This window comes from Pseudopipra pipra, chromosome 12, assembly GCF_036250125.1.
Source record: "Pseudopipra pipra isolate bDixPip1 chromosome 12, bDixPip1.hap1, whole genome shotgun sequence".
Lineage (NCBI taxonomy): Eukaryota > Metazoa > Chordata > Aves > Passeriformes > Pipridae > Pseudopipra > Pseudopipra pipra.
In genome coordinates, this window is record NC_087560.1 from 6,989,620 (window position 1) to 7,013,852 (window position 24,233).

General features: G+C 40.2%; 1 protein-coding gene across 8 annotated transcripts; it reads left to right on the plus strand.

The window, feature by feature from the left end:
• Positions 1-24: 24 nt before the first annotated feature.
• SLTM (SAFB like transcription modulator) lies at positions 25-24,095 on the plus strand. Of its 8 annotated transcripts, none has more exons than XM_064668198.1 (21): positions 25-239; positions 853-940; positions 7,823-7,896; positions 8,193-8,369; positions 8,801-8,848; positions 9,834-9,861; positions 11,214-11,682; positions 12,249-12,298; positions 14,442-14,560; positions 16,165-16,314; positions 16,438-16,547; positions 16,639-16,799; positions 17,110-17,201; positions 17,426-17,589; positions 18,604-18,778; positions 19,180-19,304; positions 20,394-20,564; positions 21,290-21,604; positions 22,046-22,196; positions 22,965-23,122; positions 23,440-24,095. In XM_064668198.1, the coding sequence occupies exons 1-21, from the start codon at positions 51-53 to the stop codon at positions 23,546-23,548; spliced, it is 3,123 nt and encodes a 1,040-aa protein (XP_064524268.1). In that variant the 5' UTR covers positions 25-50; the 3' UTR covers positions 23,549-24,095. The 8 variants fall into 8 exon arrangements, with proteins under 8 accessions (XP_064524268.1, XP_064524276.1, XP_064524272.1 ...); XM_064668206.1 differs by having other exon boundaries at positions 16,639-16,718; XM_064668202.1 differs by having other exon boundaries at positions 11,268-11,682.
• The last annotated feature ends 138 nt before the right edge of the window (positions 24,096-24,233 follow it).

Consider the following 24,233-nt stretch of genomic DNA (forward strand, 5'->3'; position numbering starts at 1 on the left):
CACCGCGCTCATTGTGCGCGCGGCCGCCGCGCTCGCCCGCCCGCTCTAAAATGGCCGCCGCCGCCTCCGCTCCCGCCGCCGCCTCCGCCGCCGCGGGAGCTCCCGCGGCTCCCGCCGCGCCGCCTGCCGAGAGCAAGAGGATCAGCGACCTGCGCGTCATCGACCTCAAGTCGGAGCTGAAGCGGCGCAACCTGGACATCACCGGCGTGAAGACGGTGCTCATCGCCCGGCTCAAGCAGGTGAGCGGCGGGCGCAAGGCCCTGCCCGGCCCGCCCCGGCCGCCGCCGCCGCCCGGCTCCGGGGGCGGGGCCCCGCCGCTGCCCCGGGGTGGGGGGCGGGACGTGCCCCCGTGGTGCCGCCGCGGCTCGGGCGAGGGTCCGCCGTGCCCGCCCCCCGGTGCCTGCGGCCCCTGAGGGCCGGGCCGGGCGCGCTGTCCCGGCCGGCGGGGCTCGCTCGCTGTCCCCGGCCCTGCGGCCCCTCCCGCCGGGAGAGCCCCGCGGCAGGTTGTTGCTCCGGGGTGTCTGTGCTCCCCGTCCTCCTGTTTTCAAGCTGCCCTCGGTGTCATCATGGATGTCGTTGTGGCCTTCTAGAGTTACCTTTCCACAGGGAAACGTGCGGGTCCTTGATAAGCTTTGCTTCCCAAGTGTCATTTTAACAGCTGAAACCCCCGGCTATTGCTATTAGCGTTCCCTTCCTCTCCTCGAGCTTTCAGCTAAAAGCTTAATCCAGAATGTTTATAAAATATTTTTGAGATGCAGCAAGGATAGTTTACCCCCACAGACTTCTGCTGAAGTCAAGCTGTACTTCTTCCCCCCGAAAGCCATTAAAAATTGTATTTTTTGTCTCATTTAGGCTATTGAAGAGGAAGGAGGTGATCCAGATAATATTGAAATAAGTGTTTCGGCTGACACACCCACCAAGAAACCAACTAAAGGCAAAGGTTAGGATCTGTTCATATATCTTATATTCTTAGGTAGTTTTTCTTGCATGTATCACCTTAAAGAAGGCCCGTGGGACTGTGGCCTGTAGTTTGAATACAGCTGAGATTTTACTGTTTATGACTTACATCATGCAAGACGTTTTTTGCCTCACTCATCTGTTTTCAGTCACTGTATATAGGCAGCGTAGAGGGATGCTGGAGATATATATACACATGGAAAATGAGTGGGTTCCGAGATGTGGGGTATGAGTAGTGGCTGTACTGCCTGCAGATCCCGGAGATGAGTAGATGAGCTGTGAGGGTTTTGGAGCGTGCTGTGTTAACAGAGATCCTGAGTGCGGGGTGTTACAGGGGCAGGGTGGGCACAGGAGCTGCTGTGGGGCTCTGGTGCTGGGGATGAGTGTGTGTAGCGTCTGAAAGGATCTGTGTAACAGCAGAGGGAGAGCCGAGAGGTTGTTCAGCCATGAGAAAGTGCTGGGCCGAGGCTGGTGACCGGTGTGCAGTAGTACATGGTAGAGGAGCCCTCCCTAAAGAGGACGGTGTTGTGTGGATTTATTACCATGCTTTTTATTGAAGACAGGATTAAAAACACGAATTTTCTGAATGGGAGCTGAAGGCTCGCTGTGAAATGTCTAATTAAGAGATTTCAGTTTCTCTGCTGTGAAAAATAATTCCTTGGGTTCTATACTGGTCTGTTTAGCAGTGATTTTGTTCTGTCTGTTTTCTTTTGCCTGAGAATTTAAGTGTTGTTTTGTGAGTTGGGGCTCTAGGGGATTTTTGTTTGGGTTTTTGTTTTCAGTTTTTCTGGGAGCATCCATAGTCAAGTAATTCTGGGAAAGGACATGTCTGTTTTATGCACAGTGTTCATCATTGAACATTTACGCTGAGAATATTCCTCCATATGCTATAGGGGCCTGTTTTGGAAATGAGCAATCTTACACCACTGTCACTTGTCTTAGGCCGAGTTTTACAGTAGAAATGGTTATTCATGTTTTTGTCTGGTGCTGTGAAGGGTGAAGTAATAAGAAAATCAGTCTGCTTAGAAAATTTGAATAACTTATCTGTACTTTTGACATTACAGAAGTGAAAGGAAACAAACTTTCATAATGTGGTTTCCTTTTCTTCTGTGGCATTACTTTATTTTCTGCTTTGACAAGGTAACTAATGCTTAAGAAAACTATTTGGAAGCTAAATAAAAACTTTTCCACAATTTTTCACATAGAGATCTAAATGGCTCCATGTTCTGCTGTGACAAACACTTCTCTTATCTGCTACTTTTTCTCCTCCTGTTCTCCAAACTAATTTCATGATATGCATAATGTTCTCGAACTGGCTTCTTATGTAGTTACACTGTTCTGCTTTTGCAAAGGTAGTTTGCCAAGTAGTGCTGCTGCTGCCTGGGGCAGGGCCTCAGTAGCTGTTCCCTGCCACCTCTGCTGTGGAACTGAATCATGATGCATTTGACATGTGCCTTCTTGGTAAACTTCAAAGTAAAATACAGAGTTTGTGAAGTCCTTATCAGCTCACTTTGCAAGCTCAGGAGTATCACCTCATTACTTTTTAGATTACGAAAGTCTTATGAGCAAATTTTGTGCCAAATTTACAGAGGTTTGTGCTGTATTAATCATCAAGTGTGGGCAAGAAAAATTCACTGATTAGTCTACAGAAAATCTTTTTTATCTTATTGGGTTATTTCTAATTTTGTGAAATAATGTATTGACTTTTAACTGTTCCTTGTATGTGTTAACCTGCTGATTCAAATGTTATTTATCTCCCTCTCTGGTGCTTTCAGCTGAAATATGTTACTAGCAAGCAGGAAGTATTCCTCAAAACTTGGAAATCTAACACTTCAACAGTCCATTCCCTCATGTGTCACTAGGGAACTTTCAAAGAGAGATGCATGCACATCAACTGAATTCTGAAGGACCAAGTTTTCATTTAAAATTAACCTTCTTCACTCTCCTTATGCTTGTACATGCTTTTCACTGGGAGAAGTGTTGCCTCCTTACAGGTTTTGCTGACAGATTGCTCCAGGCCTTTTGCTAGTGCTTGTTTCCACCCACAGCTTCAGACTAATACTGATTCCTCTATAATTATTTTACTGCTGGACAGCAGTAGAATTAACAACCTTACTAGTTTTATAGTATTTTTTTCCCATGCTATTACTGCTGTACAAAGGAGGGTAGGAATGTTAGATATTGATTTACGAAGAAAATACATCTTCAGGAAAGGCCAGGGAGTTGAAGTGATGGATAAATCTGCTTATAGCAGCCAGAGGGAGAGGCCACTGGGAGGGAGGAAGGGGCTTTCCTTCTGAAAAGTCACAAAGTGTGTCAGATGGCTGTAGGGCTTAGAACTGAATGTCTTCTGTAGCCAGTTTTACTGCAGCTCTTAAGGTCTGTGGAAAATGTGTGATGTCTGATTCCCTTGCACTGTCTGTTAGAGAAACCTGATCAGGAATATTGATCCAGGCTGAATTAGAGTGGGAATGGTGTGTGTGGGGGGGGAGTGATACGTTTTTCTCTCTCATTGCTTTTTTTGTGTGTATGTGTACCAAAAGGGAGAGAAATGGGAACATGACTAAGAGTGGGATTTAGTCTCATACAAGTTAAAAAAATACTTGCAGAAGGATTCTGTAATCCAACAGAAATCCTTGATCGATCCTATATGCAAAGTTAGTCAAGATCTAAACACTTCTTTGGGAAGCTACTTTAAATATTTGGGGTAAAGAACTGCACAACAGCTCATCAGAAGAGCTTTCAGGTGAGATCAGTTGGTTTTGCCAGTTTTAAGATGGAACAAATGCCAAGTGCTGAATCTTTGTGTCCCAGCTGTGCTTCTCCACCCTAGAATTTAGTAGCTATGGCCAAATTTCTCTTTTTACAAAAACATGACAGTTTTTGGAAAAAGCATCCCTTTTCAAGCCTGAACATTCTGCTGCCTATTCTGGTGCGTAGAATGTGGAATATTTTTCAAATGTTTTTTTTATTTAGCTTCCAGTACTACTGATGTGAAATATTTTTAAATGTTTCTTATGTAAATACTCATTTGGAGGACCTGCAGTCAAAAATGTTGTTGAATACTGGTATGTTATAATTTGGTGAAAAGTTACTTTCCTGGCAAGTTTTGGAATTAGTGTGGATGAACTGATTTTAGGCTAATCATTTTTAACCTCAGAGGATTAACAGAGTTTCAAAGGCCAGTTAGACACCTAGTAGTTTGTGATTTAAGTACCACTCTGGTTTCCAACTGAATTTCCAATTTGACAATACTGTTTCTTAGATCAAACACAGACAACTGACAGTGGCTGGCTTATACTGTTGCCCAGATGATTCTGACTTCTTTATTGAAACTGTTTAGTTACTTTAAAAAAACCACAAAAAACCAAACACAACAAACCAAGCTCAACTAAGTTGTTCACTGTTGGTCTTCGAAGGCCTTTCTTTCTAAAAACTGTGAATGACTAGGATCAGTATCCTGCAGACACTGTAAAAGGCTTAAATCTTCTTGTTCCCCATGGTACCATTTCAGAATACAGAAATAGAACAGGATAATGTGCTTTTGTTAATTTTGTGGCAAATGATACTGCTCAAATTGCAGCAGATCTCTTAGTGCTGTAAAGAGCATTGTAGAGATTTTCTTCCCCCTTCCTCCTTTTTACCTCCTGTCCCATGTTTTTGGTGAATCTCTAGCATTGGGTATGACAGAACCCCCTTGGGGGTTTCAGTAGGAATGCCAGAAGGAAAACAAACAATAGTTCTTCCAAAATTACTTCTGCCTGAAATGCAGATGTCTAGTTCAAGAGTTGTCCAAAATATACTCTTCTATAATGCTGTAAACACTCAGGTAGCCTGAATTTCTCATGTAGAGGACCATGAATAGGTAGAATAAGCTTATGCTACTGTAATAAGATTTTTAAATGAGATGAAAACTACACCTGCATAATATTAAACCAGCATTTTAAAGATGTTCTAATTTTTCTACTTATAAGGAATATATTCATTCTCTGTGCAAATAGTCTGTTGCAATTTTATGGTGTGTAGCAATTGCCATTGCCAGAACAGGGATCAAGCGTGGCTCATGAAGGAGTGCCATCATTGCAAAGTAAATGAGTGTTTGTGTTGTGAGGCACCCAGATCTGTGGGGAGTGCTGTGTACACCACTGACATTTTCAACAGCCACTGCTTGGGTAAACCTGCACAGAAATTTTATCATGTGTTGACATCTTGTGTGACTTGAGGCCAACTGTGCCTGTTTGCAGAAGGTCCAGCTGTTCTGGCTGTGATTTTTAACATACCCTTTACTCCAGTTGACGGCCGTCTGGAGTGAGTTCACAGAAACAGTCGGGTTCTGCAAGGTGTTTGTTGCAATCTGATTTTAGTTATGTGAAGTTAAAGCCAAGTGTGCCTTTCAGTAGCCCATTGTGGATGAGTATCAGTCTGGACAAATGTTGAACTTTTGTGGACATTGGGCTTTTTGGCAGGTTACTGTGCCAACACCTGCAAATGATCTGTGTCAGAACCGTGAAGAACCACTTCTGAGCAATGTGACTCTTACCAGAGCAAAGTGACCTGAAACACAGAACTGAGAGGGAGAGCAAACTTCTGCCACTTTATAGTTTGAAGCTGAAAAGTGAAGGTCATTGTTCTGGTTACGCCTTGGAATACATTTGGTACTCAAGAGTAAATGGGACTTACTGCAAAGACAGGCAGAATAAAGAAGGACTAAAATCATATATTCCTGTCTGACTTTAAGTAGCAGCAAACAAAAGCTCCTAACAGCTTCATTAGTGAATGCTGTAACTTCCTCTTGATGAGGACCTGTCAATAAAATACAGTTTTCTAGCTGCTATTGCAGAATGATGGGACTAACTTGAGGTAGGTTTGTCTTTTTTTTTTTTTTTCAATTCCCTATAGAGTCTCTGTTCTAGTTCACCTGCCATATTTCCTCAGGCAAAATGAGTGAATTTAAAATAGCTTTCATGATAGTATATGCTAGATAGTTGCTAAATATGTCTGGCATCTGCTGTGTGTGCTTGCCTGTCTCTGTGAATACTTAGCTGGATGTGGGATGCAGGAAAAACTTGGTCTTTCAGGTTTAAGAAACAAACTGAGATGTGAGAGGGTAAAGCAGAAAACAGCTGAATGTGTGCAGAAATCCTTCTTGTTTCTCAATGCTTTTTATTATGTTGAAGACACCTGAGGCTGTAGATTCTATCACAGCATGCTAAAATGGTTGCACAAAATTTGGGTTAGCCTTGGTTTCAGGCATCGGCTGTGATGCACATCAAAAACTGTCTTTCCAGTGTACGTGCACTCCTCTTCCTGAGGAGACCTACCTTCCCTTAGTATACCTGTGCAGCTGACTTTTTGCACCAAAGTCTCACAAATCTGTTGCATTACAAGTATAAAACAGGAATTTTTGGTTGTTTGTTTTTTTGTTGTTGTTTCAGATGAAGTCAGTGATTTTAGATCTGAATGTTAAAATCTCCTGGTTTGCAGTCATAGAAATAGCTTCTGCCATGTGTCTTTTCCTGGAGCCTTGTGTGTGTCTGCACTGACAACAACAAAGTGCTTTTTCCAGGAGTACAGTCAGAGTGCTGCCTTTCAGGGAAATGAATAAAATCAACTGGAATACAAGAACCAAAACAGTAGTCTCTCTTCTTGCCCTGTAGTTGAGTGTTTTCCAGCTTTGATATGCAACTTAAGAACTGTGTATGAAAGACCATAGAAATTAATGGCTGGCAAAAATTGACTATTCCAGCCAGCAGAGATGTCCACACTGTGTCAAACTTTGGCTTATGTTTTTCTTTTACATTCCTTTTGAATATCTGTAGAATTGATTTGGCCATTTATTAGAGGATGAAGGCATGAGGGAAGATGCAATGTCAAAAAATAAGGCATTAAGTGCTGATTATGACTACCATCTTATTTGCATTTGAATTGGCACTGAGTTTCAGTAGAAGATACAGTAAAGCCACTTCCTAACAGAACTGCTTTTGTACCTCCTGCTACTAAGAACTGTTACATAGGCTGATCTTTGATAGACTGAATCAAAGAGAGAGAATGTTCTTCAAAGGATGTGTTTGTGTGGAGGTACTTCTGTCTGGTGTCCTTTGGTCTTGTTTTTGCAGAAGATTAAGGAAATGCAGTGGGTTCCAAAGGGAACCATGTCTAGTCATCATCCCCACAGAGGCATCTTTATTAGAGAAAAGTGTGCCTGTGCTGAAAGAACAGAATTCCTCAATGGAGCAGTCCCTTAGTACAGTAAAGCATGTGTAGAAAGCAGGCATGCTTCACCTTACTCAGTTCTTCTGCTGATTGTTCCCTCTGGTGATGAAAAGCACTGAAAAAGGAGAAGCTTGCAGTTGCCTTGCTTGTGATCCTCAAAGATGCAGCCAGATAAAACTCCAAGCCTTCCCATCATCCTTGGGACTTAACTGTGGTTTCCAGCAGGAGTTTGGGTGGACTAGGTGACCTTGAGAGGTCCCTGCTAACCTAATTTCTCACTGATGTTAATTATCCTTTAATGCAAGGCCTTTCCAATGTCTAGTTAACTTCAGTAATTCTAGAAATGTTTTAGTTTCTAGTTCAATGTTCTCCTGAATTCTATTATCACTCAAAATGAAAGGATTGGTATTAAAATCACAGACTTGGATGTAACTGCTTGTTTATCCAACAGCATTGATTGTTTATGCTCACTCAGCTGACATTTGATCTCCTTACCTTAAAAATTACTCAGTTTTGGGAGGGTTATATTATAGTGAATAATTCAGCTAGACTAGAACATATAGAGAATAATAAACTAAGGCCAAACACATAACCAGTATTGAAAGTTTGCTCTGCACAGCAGCTCTAGTCATAGCGTATCCCATCATTTCAGGTAAAAAGCAGGAAGCTGATGAATTAACTGGTGATGCTTCAGTTGAAGAGGATTCCTTTGTCAAGGTAATAAAAGTATGTAAGATTTTTTCTCATTTTGTTATTAAGTTTAATGTTTGACTTTAGTTAATGACAGGGCTTCCATTTTCTTTTTTTCCTTTCCATTTTGTGGAAATTTGGAGCATTGTTTTCACTGTGTTCAGAGTGGGATGCCTAAGGGGGTGAAGGTGTGGGGTTTTTAAAACATGCTCTGAATTTTATTATGGATGTGAGACACTAATCTAGCAGGGAAATATTGATCCTAGCAGTGAATTTTTCGGAGTAAAGCTGATACCATTAGTTATGCCAAATATTTGGGTTTACACCAAAAGGAAAGTGAGCTGGAGACTCAAGATACAAGTGATCAAGATGGAAATGACGAATTGAAGGACTTCAAAGAACCTGTTGAAGATGAGAACTTGAATTCTAAAGAACAACCATCTGCAGAAAAGAAAAGATACCATAACCTGGAGCCAGCAGAAGATGCAGAAAAGGATTCTGAAAGTCAGGTACTTTGTTATATCTTACATGAATGTATGTTTTTCGCAGTGTTTGTTACTAGGAAGTCAGAACTAGTTTTTCAGTTTGTCTTGTTTATCTCTAAATGATGCCTTTTTTTTTTTTTGCTCTAAAAGGTATTATTTTCTTTCTATTTGCCTTGATTTGTGTTTGAATAGTCCTGAAACAAATGTGGCATTGATTGATAAAATTCTACCAGAGTCCACACAGAGGTGGTTCCTTTTCCCCTGTACTCAGTAGTGACATGTCTTTCAGTTCAGCATTCAGATTGTGTAATCATGAGAATGGCTCGTTGGGGTTCACCTTACTGAGTGTGTGTCCACTTCACTGAAATGTTTTCTGATTTAACTACATCTCTTAACTGAATGTTTGAGTATCTTAGAAAAAGTTTGCTAAGCAAATCCCTTTTACTTTCCAATAGGAAAATGAAGGTCAAGACGTAGAAGATTACACATTTCCTACTGTCCACGTGAGTTCTAAATCTGTTCTGTTAAGCTGATTTTTGTGTCTGTTTAGTTGGAAAAGATCACTTTAGACTGGTTTTTTTGTTCCAGCACGCATCTTAGAGTCAGATGATGTAATACAGTAAAGGTAAACAGTATGGGAAGCTTTCATTCAAATGTTTAATAATACAGGTAATTGTGATTTCAAATAACTTGCCCTATTTAAATGCAAATTCCTGTCTGCAAATTGGGAGTATTCAGTGCATAGACTTAGCAAAGAATATGTTTCAGACTCCCTTAAAATTATATCAAAGGTTTATTTCAAATGCTGTTGTAGTATATACAGCCTATACAGGAGTTTAGAAGTTTGCTTTTAGAGAATGGGGGAGCACAGAACTGGGTGTGGTTGGTTGAGGTGGTTTTTTTGTTGTTAATACCAACCTCTGTAACATCTCTAAGTTCAGAAATTCATTCTGAGTTACATGGAACTCAAGATGTCTGAAAAGGGACATATATAGATCTCTCGCTCAGAGAGACTAATGAGAAATAAGTACCTATTAAAAGTCACAGTTGTGTTTTTAAGTACTTGCTGGAGGGAGGCTACCTAGCTTCTGACTCCTGTCTTAAGCTTTTAAAGCTACTGATGGATTGCTTGCATTTCTCTGAAAGTAGCAACCAGCAGTGTGACATCCAGTCTGAAGGCTTTAGCAAGACATGGAACACTTTAGAAATGTCCTGTTGAGTTAAAGGGGGGAAAACAATATCTGCATGTTCCAACCAACTGCAAACTGCAAGTGTTGCAGATGGATGCCAGTGAAGTTTTTAAAAAAAATTTTCAGTGATTTGATAAGGGAGTTGCACAGGTTTGGTTTCTAAATAATCTTTTCTTTAGAAACAGTTTTCATTTCAATAATTTGCCTTCATACAATAGAAGTTCTGTGGAAAATATGAACTGTTCTGCTTAAAGTTTCAAAATAGAAGACATTTAGTCTTGACTTCCTTTTCTTGCAGGATGGTGAAGATGAAGAAAATGAGAAAGGTATGTTTAAAGTTTAATAGAGTTCAGAGGTCTTAGTCTGGTAGAGCAGGCAACTTTCTCTTGTAACATTCAATCTCTACTAATACTAGGCTTGTCTCCAGCACTAAGTATCAGATGTCTCCTCATTAAGCTCAGCACCTGGAATCATTGCAGTCAGTTATTTCGCTCCTAAGAGTTACTTTACTCTTAAGAGTTGCTTACAGTACTTATCAGTTACTGTGGTGGATGTATCATAGAGTTGAAATACTATGATTCTTAATGAAAAAACATAGTATTCAAGGGCTCTGATTTTAATACACGGTAAGTCTTGATGCCAAAGCTTCCAACTTGCACTGCAGTAACTGATGTTTAGCTGAGTGAAATGATACACTCTCCCTCTGAAGCCGAGCACCCAACAAACGTATGGACTATCGTGTGCTTGGCTTCCTGTCACTTAGAAATGCCAGTTGTATATAGGATGGTAAAACAAGTGTTTGGAAACCTATGGAGTGGCCACCATTTTTTAAGCTGTGCTCATTAGTGAAACTGTGGAAGGAATGTAACGCATTTGGGCAAACAGACTTCCCGGACAGAAGTCTTAAGGATTCTACATGTTGCGGACTGGAAAGGACATGGAACCACCATCACTTTGCACAGGATGGAATAAGCACATTATTGAAGTTACAGGATAAACCTGCAGACTCCATATTTACGAGGGACCCTATGGCTGAAGTGTCTCATCTGCACAAATTAAAGAATACGGTTGGAGATGCCTCTGTGGGACTGAGATGGAAAATCTGCCCAGTGGATGAAGACTGAGGAGCATTTGTCTACGAACTCTGGATTAAAGCTCATCCCTCCACATTCTGCAGCAGCCTTGTACAGCTCACTTGACTGCCAAACTACTGCTTGGAAGGAAAAGGAAAGAGGACACCTGCATGGAAGACTGGCTGAAATTCTCCAAGACTGTAATTCTGTCGGATTTGGGAAGCTTGGAAGTCCTGGAACGGGGAAGATTCAAAGACAGATTAAATCAAACTGTGAACATCCAAGGCAACTATTTTCTTCTGGAACGCTAAATCCTAAACTGGAAAATGGATACTTCTCCTGAAGAACGGGTATCTCCAGGATGGAACCATGTTCTCCCTCCTAATGTTTTGGTATTTGTCTCTAGAAAAATGTGTTTTGCCATGAAGAATAAGTGATCCTGGGTAAAGGATTTATATTTGTGTTAATACACCTTGTGTTTTTCTCTAACCTTCCATCAGTGCTAATAACTGGCTTTGTATTTTCTAGGTCCTATTCTAGCTTATGCATATGAAATTGTTTAAACTTCTTGTTTTGCCATATTTATTCCTGTTAAATCCTCTTAGATAAAGCAGGTTCTGGTGATGGTACACAAGAAGTATCTAAACCTCTTCCTTCAGAAGAAAGCCTAGCTGAGGCTGATCACACGGCTCACGAAGAGATGGAAGCTAACACCTCTGTGAAAGAAGCTGAGGATGATAACATATCGGTTACAATCCAGGCCGAAGATGCCATCACTCTGGATTTTGATGGTGATGACCTCCTAGAAACAGGTAAAAATGTGAAAATTACAGATTCTGAAGCAAGTAAGCCAAAGGATGTGCAGGATACCATTTCACAGAGCCTGGAGAAGGAAAGCAAGGACTATGAGATGACTGAGAACCATAAAGATGGTAAGAAGGAAGACTGCGTGAAGGGTGATCCCGTCAAGGAGGAAGCCAGAGAAGGTTCAAAGAAAGCAGAATCTGGAGACAAAGAAAAGGATACTTTGAAGAAAGGTCCCTCGTCTACTGGGGCCTCTGGTCAAGCAAAGAGGTTTGTTTTTCTATGTCAGTTCTTTACGATACTGAGTACCAGCATTCAATAAGATCACTCTACATTAAGGGGGTAGCAGCAAGAATCTTGTAATTAGTGTCCTATGCTCCTGCCTATGGGTTTTTTGACCGCCATAAGTTACCTTTTAAAATTCAAGATCTTCGTATAGACACTATGTCCTACTGATTGCATTGGCGAATTGTCAGCATTTATTTATTTTTTTCCAATTGACGATTTTTTTTTAAATGTCCTTGTGATGATGGTAATGAACAGCTGTCAGTTCTAAGAACACAAAATGAAGTCAAGTCCCCGTCCTGAAATCTGGAGAAGATTGCCATATATCCACTGAATAGAGTTGTCAGAAAATCTAGATCTTCAGGCATCTTGGGGAAAATCAGTGCAAGAATCCATAAGGGAATCATTTGTTCAAATATACAGTCTGGCCCTTTTTCATTTTTATTTTTTGAAATGTTAACTTGTCTGTTAGTATTAGTAGTATAAAATGCAACACTTACCAAATTCTGTAGTTTCAACTTTCTTCTGATTTTTTTAATTTGCTTCTCTAGCTCTACTAAGGAATCTAAAGAAAGCAAGACAACAACAAAGGATGATAAAGGTAACTATTACAAATTAGGGTAGTATTGTCTTGAACTGAACACTTTCCTGATTGAGAAATTGCTTTCCTCAAAATAAATTGGCTTATATGATTGAACTCAGCCATCTGTAGTAAATGATGCTGGAGGTACAGTAATCATTACCTGTGTGTATGTGTCCGTATATTTTGTTTCTCCTTATGCCAGATTACTCATAAGATCAAAAATACTTATTCTGAAGACTCAATAGAAATATATTCCCCTGCTTCAAAATACTTCTGGGAGCAAATTCCACTTAACATTTCCCAAGTCTTTGTTTTGATGAAAAGCTGTAATTTTCAGATAAGCCTGCTGTAACTTAGAGCAGAACAAGCAAAAAATAATTGCAAGTATTTAAACAAAATGCCAGGGAAATTTTTCGTCTTGCTTGTAATTCTGACTCATTTTTAAATGAACTGAACTCTCAATGTAGTTGAGATGCAGGCTCGCAAAATTGCACTTGTGGCTGTTTAGTGTATTAAATTTGGACCTATTTGTCTGCCTTGCAGTCTCTATGTGTTTCCATAAAACCCTGTATTATGGAGCTCAAGAGCACATTAACGTCACCAGTTGCACTGACACTTCATAGTTGAACAAATGCACTTGTATAAGCTCATGTGTCTCCTTATTTTAGCTACTACCTCTCTGTCAAAACCTTTGTAACAGAATCTCTGGCATAACACTAACAGACAAATGAAACTTTACCTGATAAATGAGTTTCTGAGAGGAAATTTTTGTGACAGACATAATTTGGTCTTTTGTAGATGTGTTTTTTCATGCATAGTTACATGCTTACAATGAAACTGTGGACGCGGGTTTGCTGTATCTTTGGTTATGTAGCATTTATGATAACTAATAATAATTATTGTAAGGTGTTCTTAAAATACACAGCCAAAGCTGCTTAATGATGTTTAATGATATTCTAGGTGTATCACTGTTTATCAAGATTACAGAACTAGTAGGATGTTATGGGTTGGAAGGGACCTTAAAGACCATCCTGTTCCCACCCCTGCCATGGGCAGGGACACCTTCCCTTAGACCAGGTTGCTCCAAGCCTTGTCCAACCTGATCTTGAACATTTCCAGGGATGGGGCAGCCACAGCTTCTCTGGGCAACCTGTGCCAGGCCCTCACCACCCTCACAGGGAAGAATTTCTTCCTTTATATATCTAATCTAATAAGTCCAGTATGACCACAACTGGGATTTGTTGCCTTTTGTTCTTAGTTTGATGCATTGAAGAAACTAAAACTACCCTTTCTTTTTCTCAAGGTGGTTAAATTACCTTTTAAAACTCTGCATATCACCAGATTTCCCAGCTGTTCAGCTGGAGATCCCGTTCTGGTCTTGCCTGTGTGACTGGCTACATTTTAACATACCCAAAAGCTGCTCATACATTTAGCAGCAAACAACAATAAGATGAACTAAATTATATAAGACTAAGAGATGGTAAGAATAAGATTACATGAATCTCTTGAGTTCTTAGTGCTGTGTTGCAAAAACAGCTAATATATGGGGCAGGGGGAGTGTTTAACCACGTAATGTTTTTCCAGCTTTTATATAGTATTTTCCTTAGTATGTGGAAATCATTTGGATGGGTTGTATCCAGTTCTACATCCAGTAGTATTTTTAAAAAGCTGCTCTGGGTGGAGGTCAGATATTTCAAGAAGGTTGTGAAACCTGACCACATGATTCAGGAGGCTGGGATTATCTGGATCTCCTCTATTTACCTTTATGCTGTCTCTGGTAAAGAGAGCAGCCTACAGACATCCTGGTGAAGAGCAAATGTTGGGTGCAAGAAAAGAACCATTTTCTTAAATGGAAATGATTGAAAAGAACCAGATGTTGAAACTAAATGTACATGCCTTTAACACAGAATTGTATTCTTTTTCTAGCTCTTCCAGTTGGATACAAATTAGCCAAGCCATTGGTCTCCATGCGTGGTTAAATGAATGAAATCTTATTATATATATTTTCTTTTTCTATAGAAGTCTTTTCAAGAAAGGTAACCAGATAAACAGTTACTTAGAGGTAACAGGCTAAGTTTCTCTTTTCAGCAACAGTTTAGTTAAATACTCATGGTACCTTTGTCTCCTTAATGTTTTGGCTGTCTTGTAAAACTTGTTTCAGGAAGCGCGAGCAGTGTTAGTGGTAGCAGTGGAAGTTCAACTAGAAACCTGTGGGTCAGTGGACTGTCTTCCAACACAAAAGCTGCTGACTTGAAAAATCTCTTTGGCAAATATGGAAAGGTATTTTGTGGGGTGTGAAACCATGTGTGTGGTGTGTGTGTCTCTTCCTCCTCCTCTTTTCAGTTACGGGAGTTGAATAATACTTGTTTTAAATAAAATTTGCACTGGTTAAACATTTAATCTCAATCTAAAACCCCCTACTTTTTGGAGCAGTAAGTGCATGCACACAGGAAGAACTAGATGTTCATTTTATAAGAGATTTTTCTTTCTGTTGAGATAAGTGCAAAAGAAATTTCACAGATATTTGAATATTCTGGTCAGGAACGGCTTTTGAAATAATGATGCCTATGTTCCTTTGTAGCAACTGTATTTATCCATGAGTGCAAGCTAATGTGCTAACTGATAAAATTATAACATAAACAGTCTTTATAGAACCTTTTGCTTTGGGAGACTGTTTTTAAAATGTTTTTTGAGGGCTTATGAATGGGAAAAATAGGTAAAAAGATGTGACAATTAATGTCTGATCCTTTATGGACTCTGTTAATGACTTAAAGATTTTTTTTGTTTTGTTTTTACAGGCTGCTTAAACTAAGTCTGTTTTCCTGATATTGGTTAATTTAACATACAAATTCTGTAGAACAATGCAGAATCCTTATAAGCTAAGCAGTCTTTCAAAAACAGAGGTTTTTTTCAGTTGTTCTCATTTTCCCAAAGGAGTTGCTAATAACCATGTGAATTTGTAGTGTTTGTGTAAGTCTGTGCAGTTATGGCATTATTGCATCTTGGGAACTAGTTGGAACCTGAGCACTGTGAATATCAAGTATGTGTATTGATTATTGCATATAATTTAGTGAATTTAGTAGGTGATTGTATTTAATGCATTCACAGGTGTGGAAACCTGACAGTATATTTTGTTGAAACTTCCAGTTCTTCGGCTGTTTTCGGTGTAAAGGTGGTTGGTTCCTATCTTTCCTTAGCTTCCCAGTTTTGAGTAAATTGGGAAATATTTAATGTCTAAATGACTGTCTCATTACAGGCTGCTAGAAAGATAGAGTTGTTGCCTTAGAGCATGACTATGTGAAGAGGATCAGCTCCAGTAGCTATGGAAATTCCAGCAAGGAGTAGGAACACAAAGCTTAATACTTTCTCAAGAACCAGATGTCAGAGCTGATTGTTAAAATTGCTTAATTGACACATTTACTAGATGACCTTGAAGAATTGGCTCCCTTTTTGAGTTAATACATAATACTGCTTACACCTTCCTGCCATTAGTTGGCAGCTGCTGACTTTTTTGTGGGGGTTCATCTGTTGGAGATGAACCATCAAATTCAGGTCAGTGGTGCTTCTGTGACTGAATTTTGGCAGTAGCTCTGAAAAGAAGCATTTAGCTAACAGGCATGAGGTGGTGACTGGTCAAAATAGGATGCTAGCATTAATATGCCTTGATATGAAAGTTGGGATAAAGTTCCTAAAGCTGCAGCTTCCTGTGGAATTATATGCTTTTGAAAACTTGCAGCGTCAGCCCTTCTAGTGGGGTGGGGGTTACGTTGCTGTTGGGGTGAATCTGTTTGGTTTTTTTATATTACTAGGGTAAAAATACTCTTGGAGTCGTTTCCTTACTAGAAATGCCTCCCTCAAACCCTAAATTTTGCCTGTTTATTTAGGTACTTGGTGCAAAGGTGGTCACAAACGCACGAAGCCCGGGGGCAAAATGCTACGGCATAGTAACAATGTCCTCTAGCACAGAAGTGGCCCGATGTATCGCACACCTGCACCGGACAGAGCTGCACGGCCAGCAGATCTCTGTGGAGAAAGTAGGTTTGATAAGATGAAGACTTTTTTTTTTTCCCAAAATAGACTCCCAACTTTTTACCAGAATCTGTATTAACCTATTTGGTTTTGCCAAAAAAAAAAAAAAATAAAAAAAATAATTGTAGGTGAAAGGTGATCCCTCCAAAAAGGAGCTGAAGAAAGAAAGCGATGAGAAGTCCAGTTCGGGGAGGAGCACGGGAGATAAGAAGACAGTGTCAAGTGATAAGGCCAGCAAGTAAGAAATTTCACATGTCTTCAGAGGTTGTGAGAATCCTCTAAGGTGAATTTTCCTCTCATTGGATTTGTGTGCTCTTTTTCCTAATAAGAACTCCATCAACCAAAAAAGAAGAGAAGAAATCAGAGAAATCCGAAAAAAAAGAAAGTAAAGAAGCCAAGAAAACAGAAGGTAAAGATGAGAAGAGTGATAATGGAACAAGTGGCCCTAATCAAGAATCCACTAAAAAAACTGAAGAAAAGAAAAGAATAAGTATGCCATCTAGCTATGTTTCTTCCTGTTGAATCTGTGTGTCTGACTTGTCTTGGGGGCATGTTCTTACTCTTAGTGGAAACCAGGCATCTGTTCTTTTATAGGCTTCAGTAACACATGTATTACTTCTATATTTTATAATAATACTTAATTACAGATGTGCTGGTATGCTTCTCCTACCAGTACCAGTCCAATTTATAGACGTAGAAATTTCACTAAGGAAAATTTGTAATAGACAAAGAGTGATATATGTGTATGTTTTTAAACCTTTCTTCTTTTGTTTGTTTGTTTTTTCTCACCTTTTCACTAGGTGGTAAAAGCCCAGGTCAAGTTGTAGTTTTAGACCAAACAAAAGGAGACCAAGGCCACACTAGGACAGTTAGAAGGGGAAGGTTTGATAAAGTAAGTATCTATAGCTTTGATGCAATCCTTACCTGATTTGATACTACCTGGCAGTTGATATTTTCACTGAAGAGTCAATAAACTCTCACAAACTGTTAAGCTTAGTTAGAAGTTTTGTATGCTTTGGGATAGCTAAGTCATTAATGATAACTTAAACATAGCAACCAGAAATCTCCCTAAATGAATGAGACTTCTGAAATAACCCTTGTAATCTCTATCTATAGCCACAGATATTGAGGAACAAAGAGCGTATTATTCAAGATAAAGTGAAATTCAGGGAATACAGGGGTAGAAAGGATATCTTGCCTTTTGAAAAGATGAAGGAACAGAGATTGCGAGAACACATGGTTCGATTGGAAAGAATACGACGAGCTGTTGAACTCCGAAGGTAGTAATTCAACTTTTTGCTAAAGGCTATTTTATACATTAATTGATCAGATACTATACTTAGAAATCTAATCAGAGTGCATTCTGTGAAGCCTTCTACTCAGATGTTAAAGTCTGGGGCTCTACCTAACAGTATCTTTATGTGAATTAACAAACTCCGAAATTTTTGTTTAATCTTCTAGTAGCCATATGTGTACACACATAGCTTAGAGTTTGTTTTGGGGGGATCTCATAAGTGTTACCGCATGCCAGGGTTGTTTTTGAAAAGGTGAGAAGTAGGCTAGGAGATGGGGCCAAAAATAGTGTTTGGTATTTGTTTTGAAAGAGAGAACGTTGTGTATCTAAATGACAAATCAAATGTAATACAGTCTTAAATAAAAGGACCAAATTGTTCTGTTCTGCTGTTTTCATGTGGCCAGAAGTTGGCAAAGGAGTAGTGTTGTTAGCTGGGTTTCCCTAAACAAAGGGAAACAATTGCTAAACAAAACAGTTCTCAGCAAGCATAAAGTTTAAAGGAGAGAATGCCTTTTGTGCTTCTTCTAATCTGTACTATGGGAGGTAGGAATTAAAAAGCAAAATAGAGCTGTTCATGAGTCTGCTAACCTGTGTAAGTCGGAGTGGTCCTGTTTGTCTGTCTTAATTTTTGGACAGAAAACAATAAGTAATTTTTTTTGTTAGCTTGCAGGGGGCAAGATTTTACATCCAAGTCATATTCTTTGCTAAGTTGTTACTGTGTGCTAGATGATAACAGAGAAATCTGAATTCAGCATAAAATACATCAAGAATGATGATTCTTGAAGTAACTTTTCCCATCTGTTGTCTGCTAATGGTTCTGTAGATAAGCTAAAACCAGTTTGGCTACTTGGGGCTAAAAGGAGTAGACTTGTGGTGCAAGGACTTTTGTGAAGAGCTTACTCTGAAATATTTTTTTTGTTATGTCTGTGCCTAAGGGGGTGTTAGTTTTGGATGAGAGAATTCTTCAGATTAATTTCTTCTAACTTCTTTTTTTCTTTAGGCGAAGAGAAATCGCGGAGCGCGAGCGTCGGGAGCGCGAGCGGATCCGGATCATGCACGAGCGAGAGGAATGCTTGCAGAGGGAGAGGGAACGGCTGGAAATTGAGAGGCAAAAACTGGAGAGGGAGAGGATGGAACGGGAGCGCTTGGAAAGGGAGCGTGTTCGGATTGAACAGGTGTGCTTGTTTATATTCTGGATTTGGTGCCATGTCACTTTGCAATACTGCCTGGTTTGCACTCGTGGTGAATTTTTCTCTTCACCCTTCCACCCAGCCCTTTTCCTTTCATAAAAGAACCAGCCAAACACAGGCAATGTGTTTCTGGGCAATAAATACAGTAGTAATACAAGAAATGACCTGGAGATATTTCCATCTAACAGTCAGTAGCATCCCCAGACCTGTTGTCCGCTTTTTTAGAGAAGCGTTCCCAGTGCTCTTTAATCTTAATGCTCCCCAAGGATGAATTACAGTAGACAGCCTTTAGCAGAAAGCTGTCAAGGGTTAATTTGGTATATCTGTAGCTGTTCTGTAGGTATCTCCAATAAAGAACTGGTTGGTTTGTTGTTCCCTCACGGCAGGAACGCCGGAAGGAAGCAGAGCGGATTGCCCGCGAGAGGGAGGAGCTGCGGCGGCAGCAGCAGCAGCTCCGCTACGAGCAGGAAAAGAGGAATTCTTTGAAAAGGCCACGTGATGTAGATCACAGGTAATTCTCAAACCGTCTTCTCGCAGTGCTCAGTAAAAGGAAACAACTCCCAGCCTTGTGTCAGACTTGAAAATGCATTTGTGCCTGAAACAAAATTCACAGAAGAACTGGGTTTCTGGCATTTGTTTGGTTTTGACTTCCATTTATACCAAAGATAAAACACACCTTGTCCGTAGGAAGGAGTTTTGAAATTAGAGGAGCATTGGATGAATTAATTCTGATTGTATGAAAAAAAGCATAACACAATTCAGAGCATTTGCTGAGAAAAACTGTTCTGCCTTAATGGTTAAAGCTTCTAGCTTCTACTTTGTTAAGAATTCATATTTCTGCTAAACAGATGGTTCAAGAATTCAGGCTTTTAATTTTTACTGAAGCTGATGACATCTATCATTTACTGTGTGAGCCACATGAATTGAACTGACTTTGATCTTTATTTGATTATAAGAACAGGACTGAGACCTTAGCCATAAAATTGCCATATGGAAAGTAAATAGTAGAAAGAGTAGCACAGAACACCAGTATTTCTTCACCAGAGGAGTAAAAATGGCTTCATTTTTTAAGGCTGCTGATTATACACTTAGTCTCACATTCTGAGCTTAGGGACTCTATACCCAAATGTTTCTGGAAGCAAGGCTGTGTTGTCTCCTACGCTGTTCTTCCTGAGAAAGCTGTTCAGACTTGTGGGTGTGGGTTTGTTTGGGTGGGTTGGTTTGCTTGTTTTTTAGAGGGCACTTTTTTTTTTTGAGAAGGCTATTTTAAAGGAAAAATTTTGCTACAGTGATGTTTTTGCCATTGTTTTTTTTTTTGTTTGTTTTTAAACTGCTGGCCATGATATGCCATTGCTTAGATTTTATTACATATTCTACTGAGATTTCGTCTCTTCAATTTGCACTTCAAAAGGGGGTGGTCAGTTTTGGGGGGTTTCTTAAATTATTTTGTTCACTACTATTTAAGGAGTCTACCTTTGTTAGCAGCTTTCCAAAGGTCAAACGAGCATCTTTTAAACCAGACAGCTGACTCTGTTTTCTGAGTATTAGGCCTTGATTTGGCTACATGTAACTGGTGAGTGTTCCTTTGTTTTGCTTAAAGGAGAGATGATCCTTACTGGACTGAGAGTAAGAAGATGGCTCTGGATACAGATGCACGTTTTGGCCATGGCTCAGATTACAGTCGCCAGCAGAACAGGTTTAATGACTTTGATCACAGAGAACGAGGACGATATCCAGAAGGTTCTTCCGTTCCATCATCTTCTTTTGATAGGTAGGTTGAGATAATAGGGCAGGTATTTGCCTGCCAGCATCTCTGTGGCTTTCACTCTTAGCTGTTCAAAATTGAAAATGTTGCTAAGGGCTTTGTACAGTTCTTATGCAGTAGAATTTCAGTAGTGTCCTGACATTTCTTGTGTCTTCGAGACTGGCCATTTATATCATGGAATCTAATCTGCTTTTCTCTGAGGACTTTAAATTAGCTGCCTGGTGGCCTTTTTTGTTAGACATTTTGAAAGAATTTTCGCAATTATTTCACATCTATTCATAAGTAGGTTCCAGTGGATTAGGTGTGCCCTACTTGGTAAATCACCTCCTTAAGAAGCAAGGCTAAAAGCAGCTGATTTAAGGAGAGTTGAGAGCATTCATCAACTGTGTAACTGTGGAGTAAATGCTGGTTCCAGATCCAACTTCATAGTTCCATTAAAAATCTCCAGTAACCACTTACAAAGCTAAGACCACATAATTGTAGCTTCTGGACTTCTACTTTTACGCTGCAGTGAACTAGAATTATATTTTCTGACTGACTCAGGAAATCCAGCATACCCTCTGTTTCATACTAGCCAAAAAGGCCCTGTAACTGCTTAAATTACACTGGCCAAATTGGGAACAAATAAATGCATAAAGAAATGTTAAACTGGCTGTTAAAATTCAAGCTGAAAATTAGAATTGTAGAAATGGGAGAGAAGCAAATGACTTTTTCCTGCTTTAACAACTTAGGAGAGATCGTTTTGTAAATCAAGGGGAGGCAAAAAAGACTCGCCCAACAGCACGAAGAGAAGAGCCAGGGTTTGAGAGGTATCCCAAGAGCTTCAGTGAGTCCAGAAGAAATGAACCCCCTCAGCCACGAAGTGAACTTCGGGACACGGACAGACGGGAAGTGCGGGGAGACAGAGATGAAAGGAGAACAGTGATAATTCACGACAGACCCGAAATTCCCCACGGGAGACATCCCAGAGAGACTGGTTCCAACCCACCTAGGCAAACAAATTGGAAGAGTGAGGGAAGCATAAGCACAGACAAACGGGATGGCAGGTAAGTTTGCTGGTTAACCAGTGAAAGTACTGATGCTTGTAGAATTTATCCATAGTAGCAATTCCTCAAGAACTGATGAACAAAGAAAGAATAGACCCCGCTCTCCCTAAGGAATGGCAAAGTTGCTTTCCAAAAGCATTGGAAAAAATTGTGTGTAGGTTGTCAAATGCTGTATCTCATCTGTGAACTGGGTGCTGACTCCCAGCAGTCTGTTAATTGTGTGTAGCAACATCAAGTAAGGAGGCTGTTATGCAGAATACAGATGCAAACAAGTACCACGTGAGCTTTAGTTATTAGAGAGCCACACAGACCTGAAGGAACGTTTCTGAGAAGTCAGCTGCGAGTCGGTAGGAACCTGCAACCCAAAGGAACCTTTGCTGTCTGCATGTGCTGCGATTTGGTACCAGTTCAATCCCACTGAAACCCAAGTTTTGATGGAAGCAATCTTTACAGAGGCGATCGGCCGGACCGGTCGGGAAGGGAAGTGTCCGGCCACGTGAGAGGGGCCCCTCCCGGGAGCCGCAGCAGCGCCTCCGGGTACGGAGGCAGGGAAGGAGAACGAGGCGTGATGGGAGAAAGAGGTGGAGGACAAGTGAGTCATCTTGTGTGTTTGTCTGCATGAGTGAGAGGCTGGAAAATGCAAATTCATGCTGGAAAAGTGACCATACGGCATCATAAAATGATTAGCAAGTGTTAAGGCTGTTCTCAACTTAGTTTGCTTTATGTTAAAGGTTCTTTTTTGTCAGGTTTTTTAATAACCCAAGACATTGCAGAAAACTTACCCAATTCTTTTTATGTTTAGAATCTTTATGGTAGATCAGAATAATACAATAATACAATGCCTGAGTGAGTCGATGATAAAGCTTTTAAGATTTCATTGTCATCCTGTTTTCAGGGTCTTAACCTCACACTGCCTGCTACTTCCAGTGCAGTTTGTCATTGTGATCTGTAACATGCTACAGAGAGAAAAACCTTCTGCATGGCTTGTCTTTTAAAGACTACAGACTAAATTTCCTGCTAGTAGGTCCTGAAGCATTAAAAAAGTGTTAGTGTTCCTCTTTGAGTTTTCTGTTGGTGATAAGGAGATCAGGGCAGAATTGGGAGTAAAGTATGAGTTCATGGAGCTTCACTCCCTGCATACTCACACACTTGTCATTGGAACTAAGTTCCTGTTACCTAGAATTATTTTTCACAGGAATGTTGTAAACCTGTGTTAGCTGCCTACGGACTGAAATCTTAAAAGGTGCTGGACTGATGTGCATTATGGAAGCTGTAGGATTAGCTTTCTTGAAAAGCTTGTTTCCTGTGGATAAAACACCCCTTTCCTTCTGGGAGTGGCTGACTGTGGCTCTCTTACCAGCACTACAACGAGGACAGACACGTTGTCGAGCGCCACAGTCGGGAAACTGGACCAAGGAAAGAATGGCACGGCCCTGGTTCCCAGGGCAGTGGGTACCACGACACGAGGAGAATGGGAGATGGCCGTGGAGGAGGGGGCATGATGTCCCCACATACAAGGTACAGAAACTGCTCCTCCCTCTCAATTCCCTACTGAGCTCTCCAAGCTTTGGTTTCCTTAGGAAGTGCAGTAGTGCCAGTGCAAGCAGCATGACTTGTTGTGGCTGCTGCACAACATCCAAACCCACCTCCCCTGCCAGCACAGGGCTCCCCAGGGTTGCTGGTGGCAGCACAGGAATGAGTGACTTCTTGCAAAGTCTCTTTTCCTGTGAGACTTAACAGTTGAATGATATGAGATGTAAGAATGTTATTACCTGTACAACAAGAGTTTAGATACTTACCATAACTTAACATTTTTTTAAAACCTTTGTTTCCAGTAACTCTTCACCAATTAATAGAGTTGTACAGATCACAGGCAATTCCATGCAGAGGGGAAGTGGCTCAGGATTTAAGCCATTTAAAGGTGGACCTCCACGAAGATTCTAAGATCTACAGCTGCTTGGTTTCAAGATAACTTATTGAAATCTCTTGTAAACTTTCTCTGATTAAAAACAGGAAATCTTGTCTGGAAGTCCTGGTTAAATTTTTTTAATTTAACATGATTATTTTCCTCTCAATTTTGGAGGCATTTTAATAGTTACGTTGTAATTTTGGATAGTTTTTGTGTATCTTTGATAAGCATTTTCCCTGAGGCACTAGAGCTGTGTAAAAAAGAATTGGAACCAAAATATTTGTTAATCCTGTATAAAAGAATAGTTTGCAGCTGTGTGCTAGTAGTTTGATTTGCCAACATTAGCTCTGTGGTGTCATGCTTTAAAGTTAGCTACTTCTCACAACATACACAACTATGACCTCCATTTTGAAGGTTGTCCAGGCTATTATCTCTGCTTTCTAATTTGTAGAGAAATAAGATTGTTCTTTCATTACTGGGTATTATGTAACCTATTTTTGCAGAAGGTACTGTTACATTGAGTGCATTTATGTGTATTCTTGCAAATGTATTCTTTTGAAATAAACCTTCATATTCTGTATAGCTTCTAGTAAGTCTTTGAAAGAGTCTTTGGGATGTATGGCAGAATTAAATGGATGTGTTGGTACAGCAAATCAAAACATGGGTGCCCTTAGTTTCTAACTCTGAAACTTGTCTCCTTCACTATTACTAAGTTGAAAA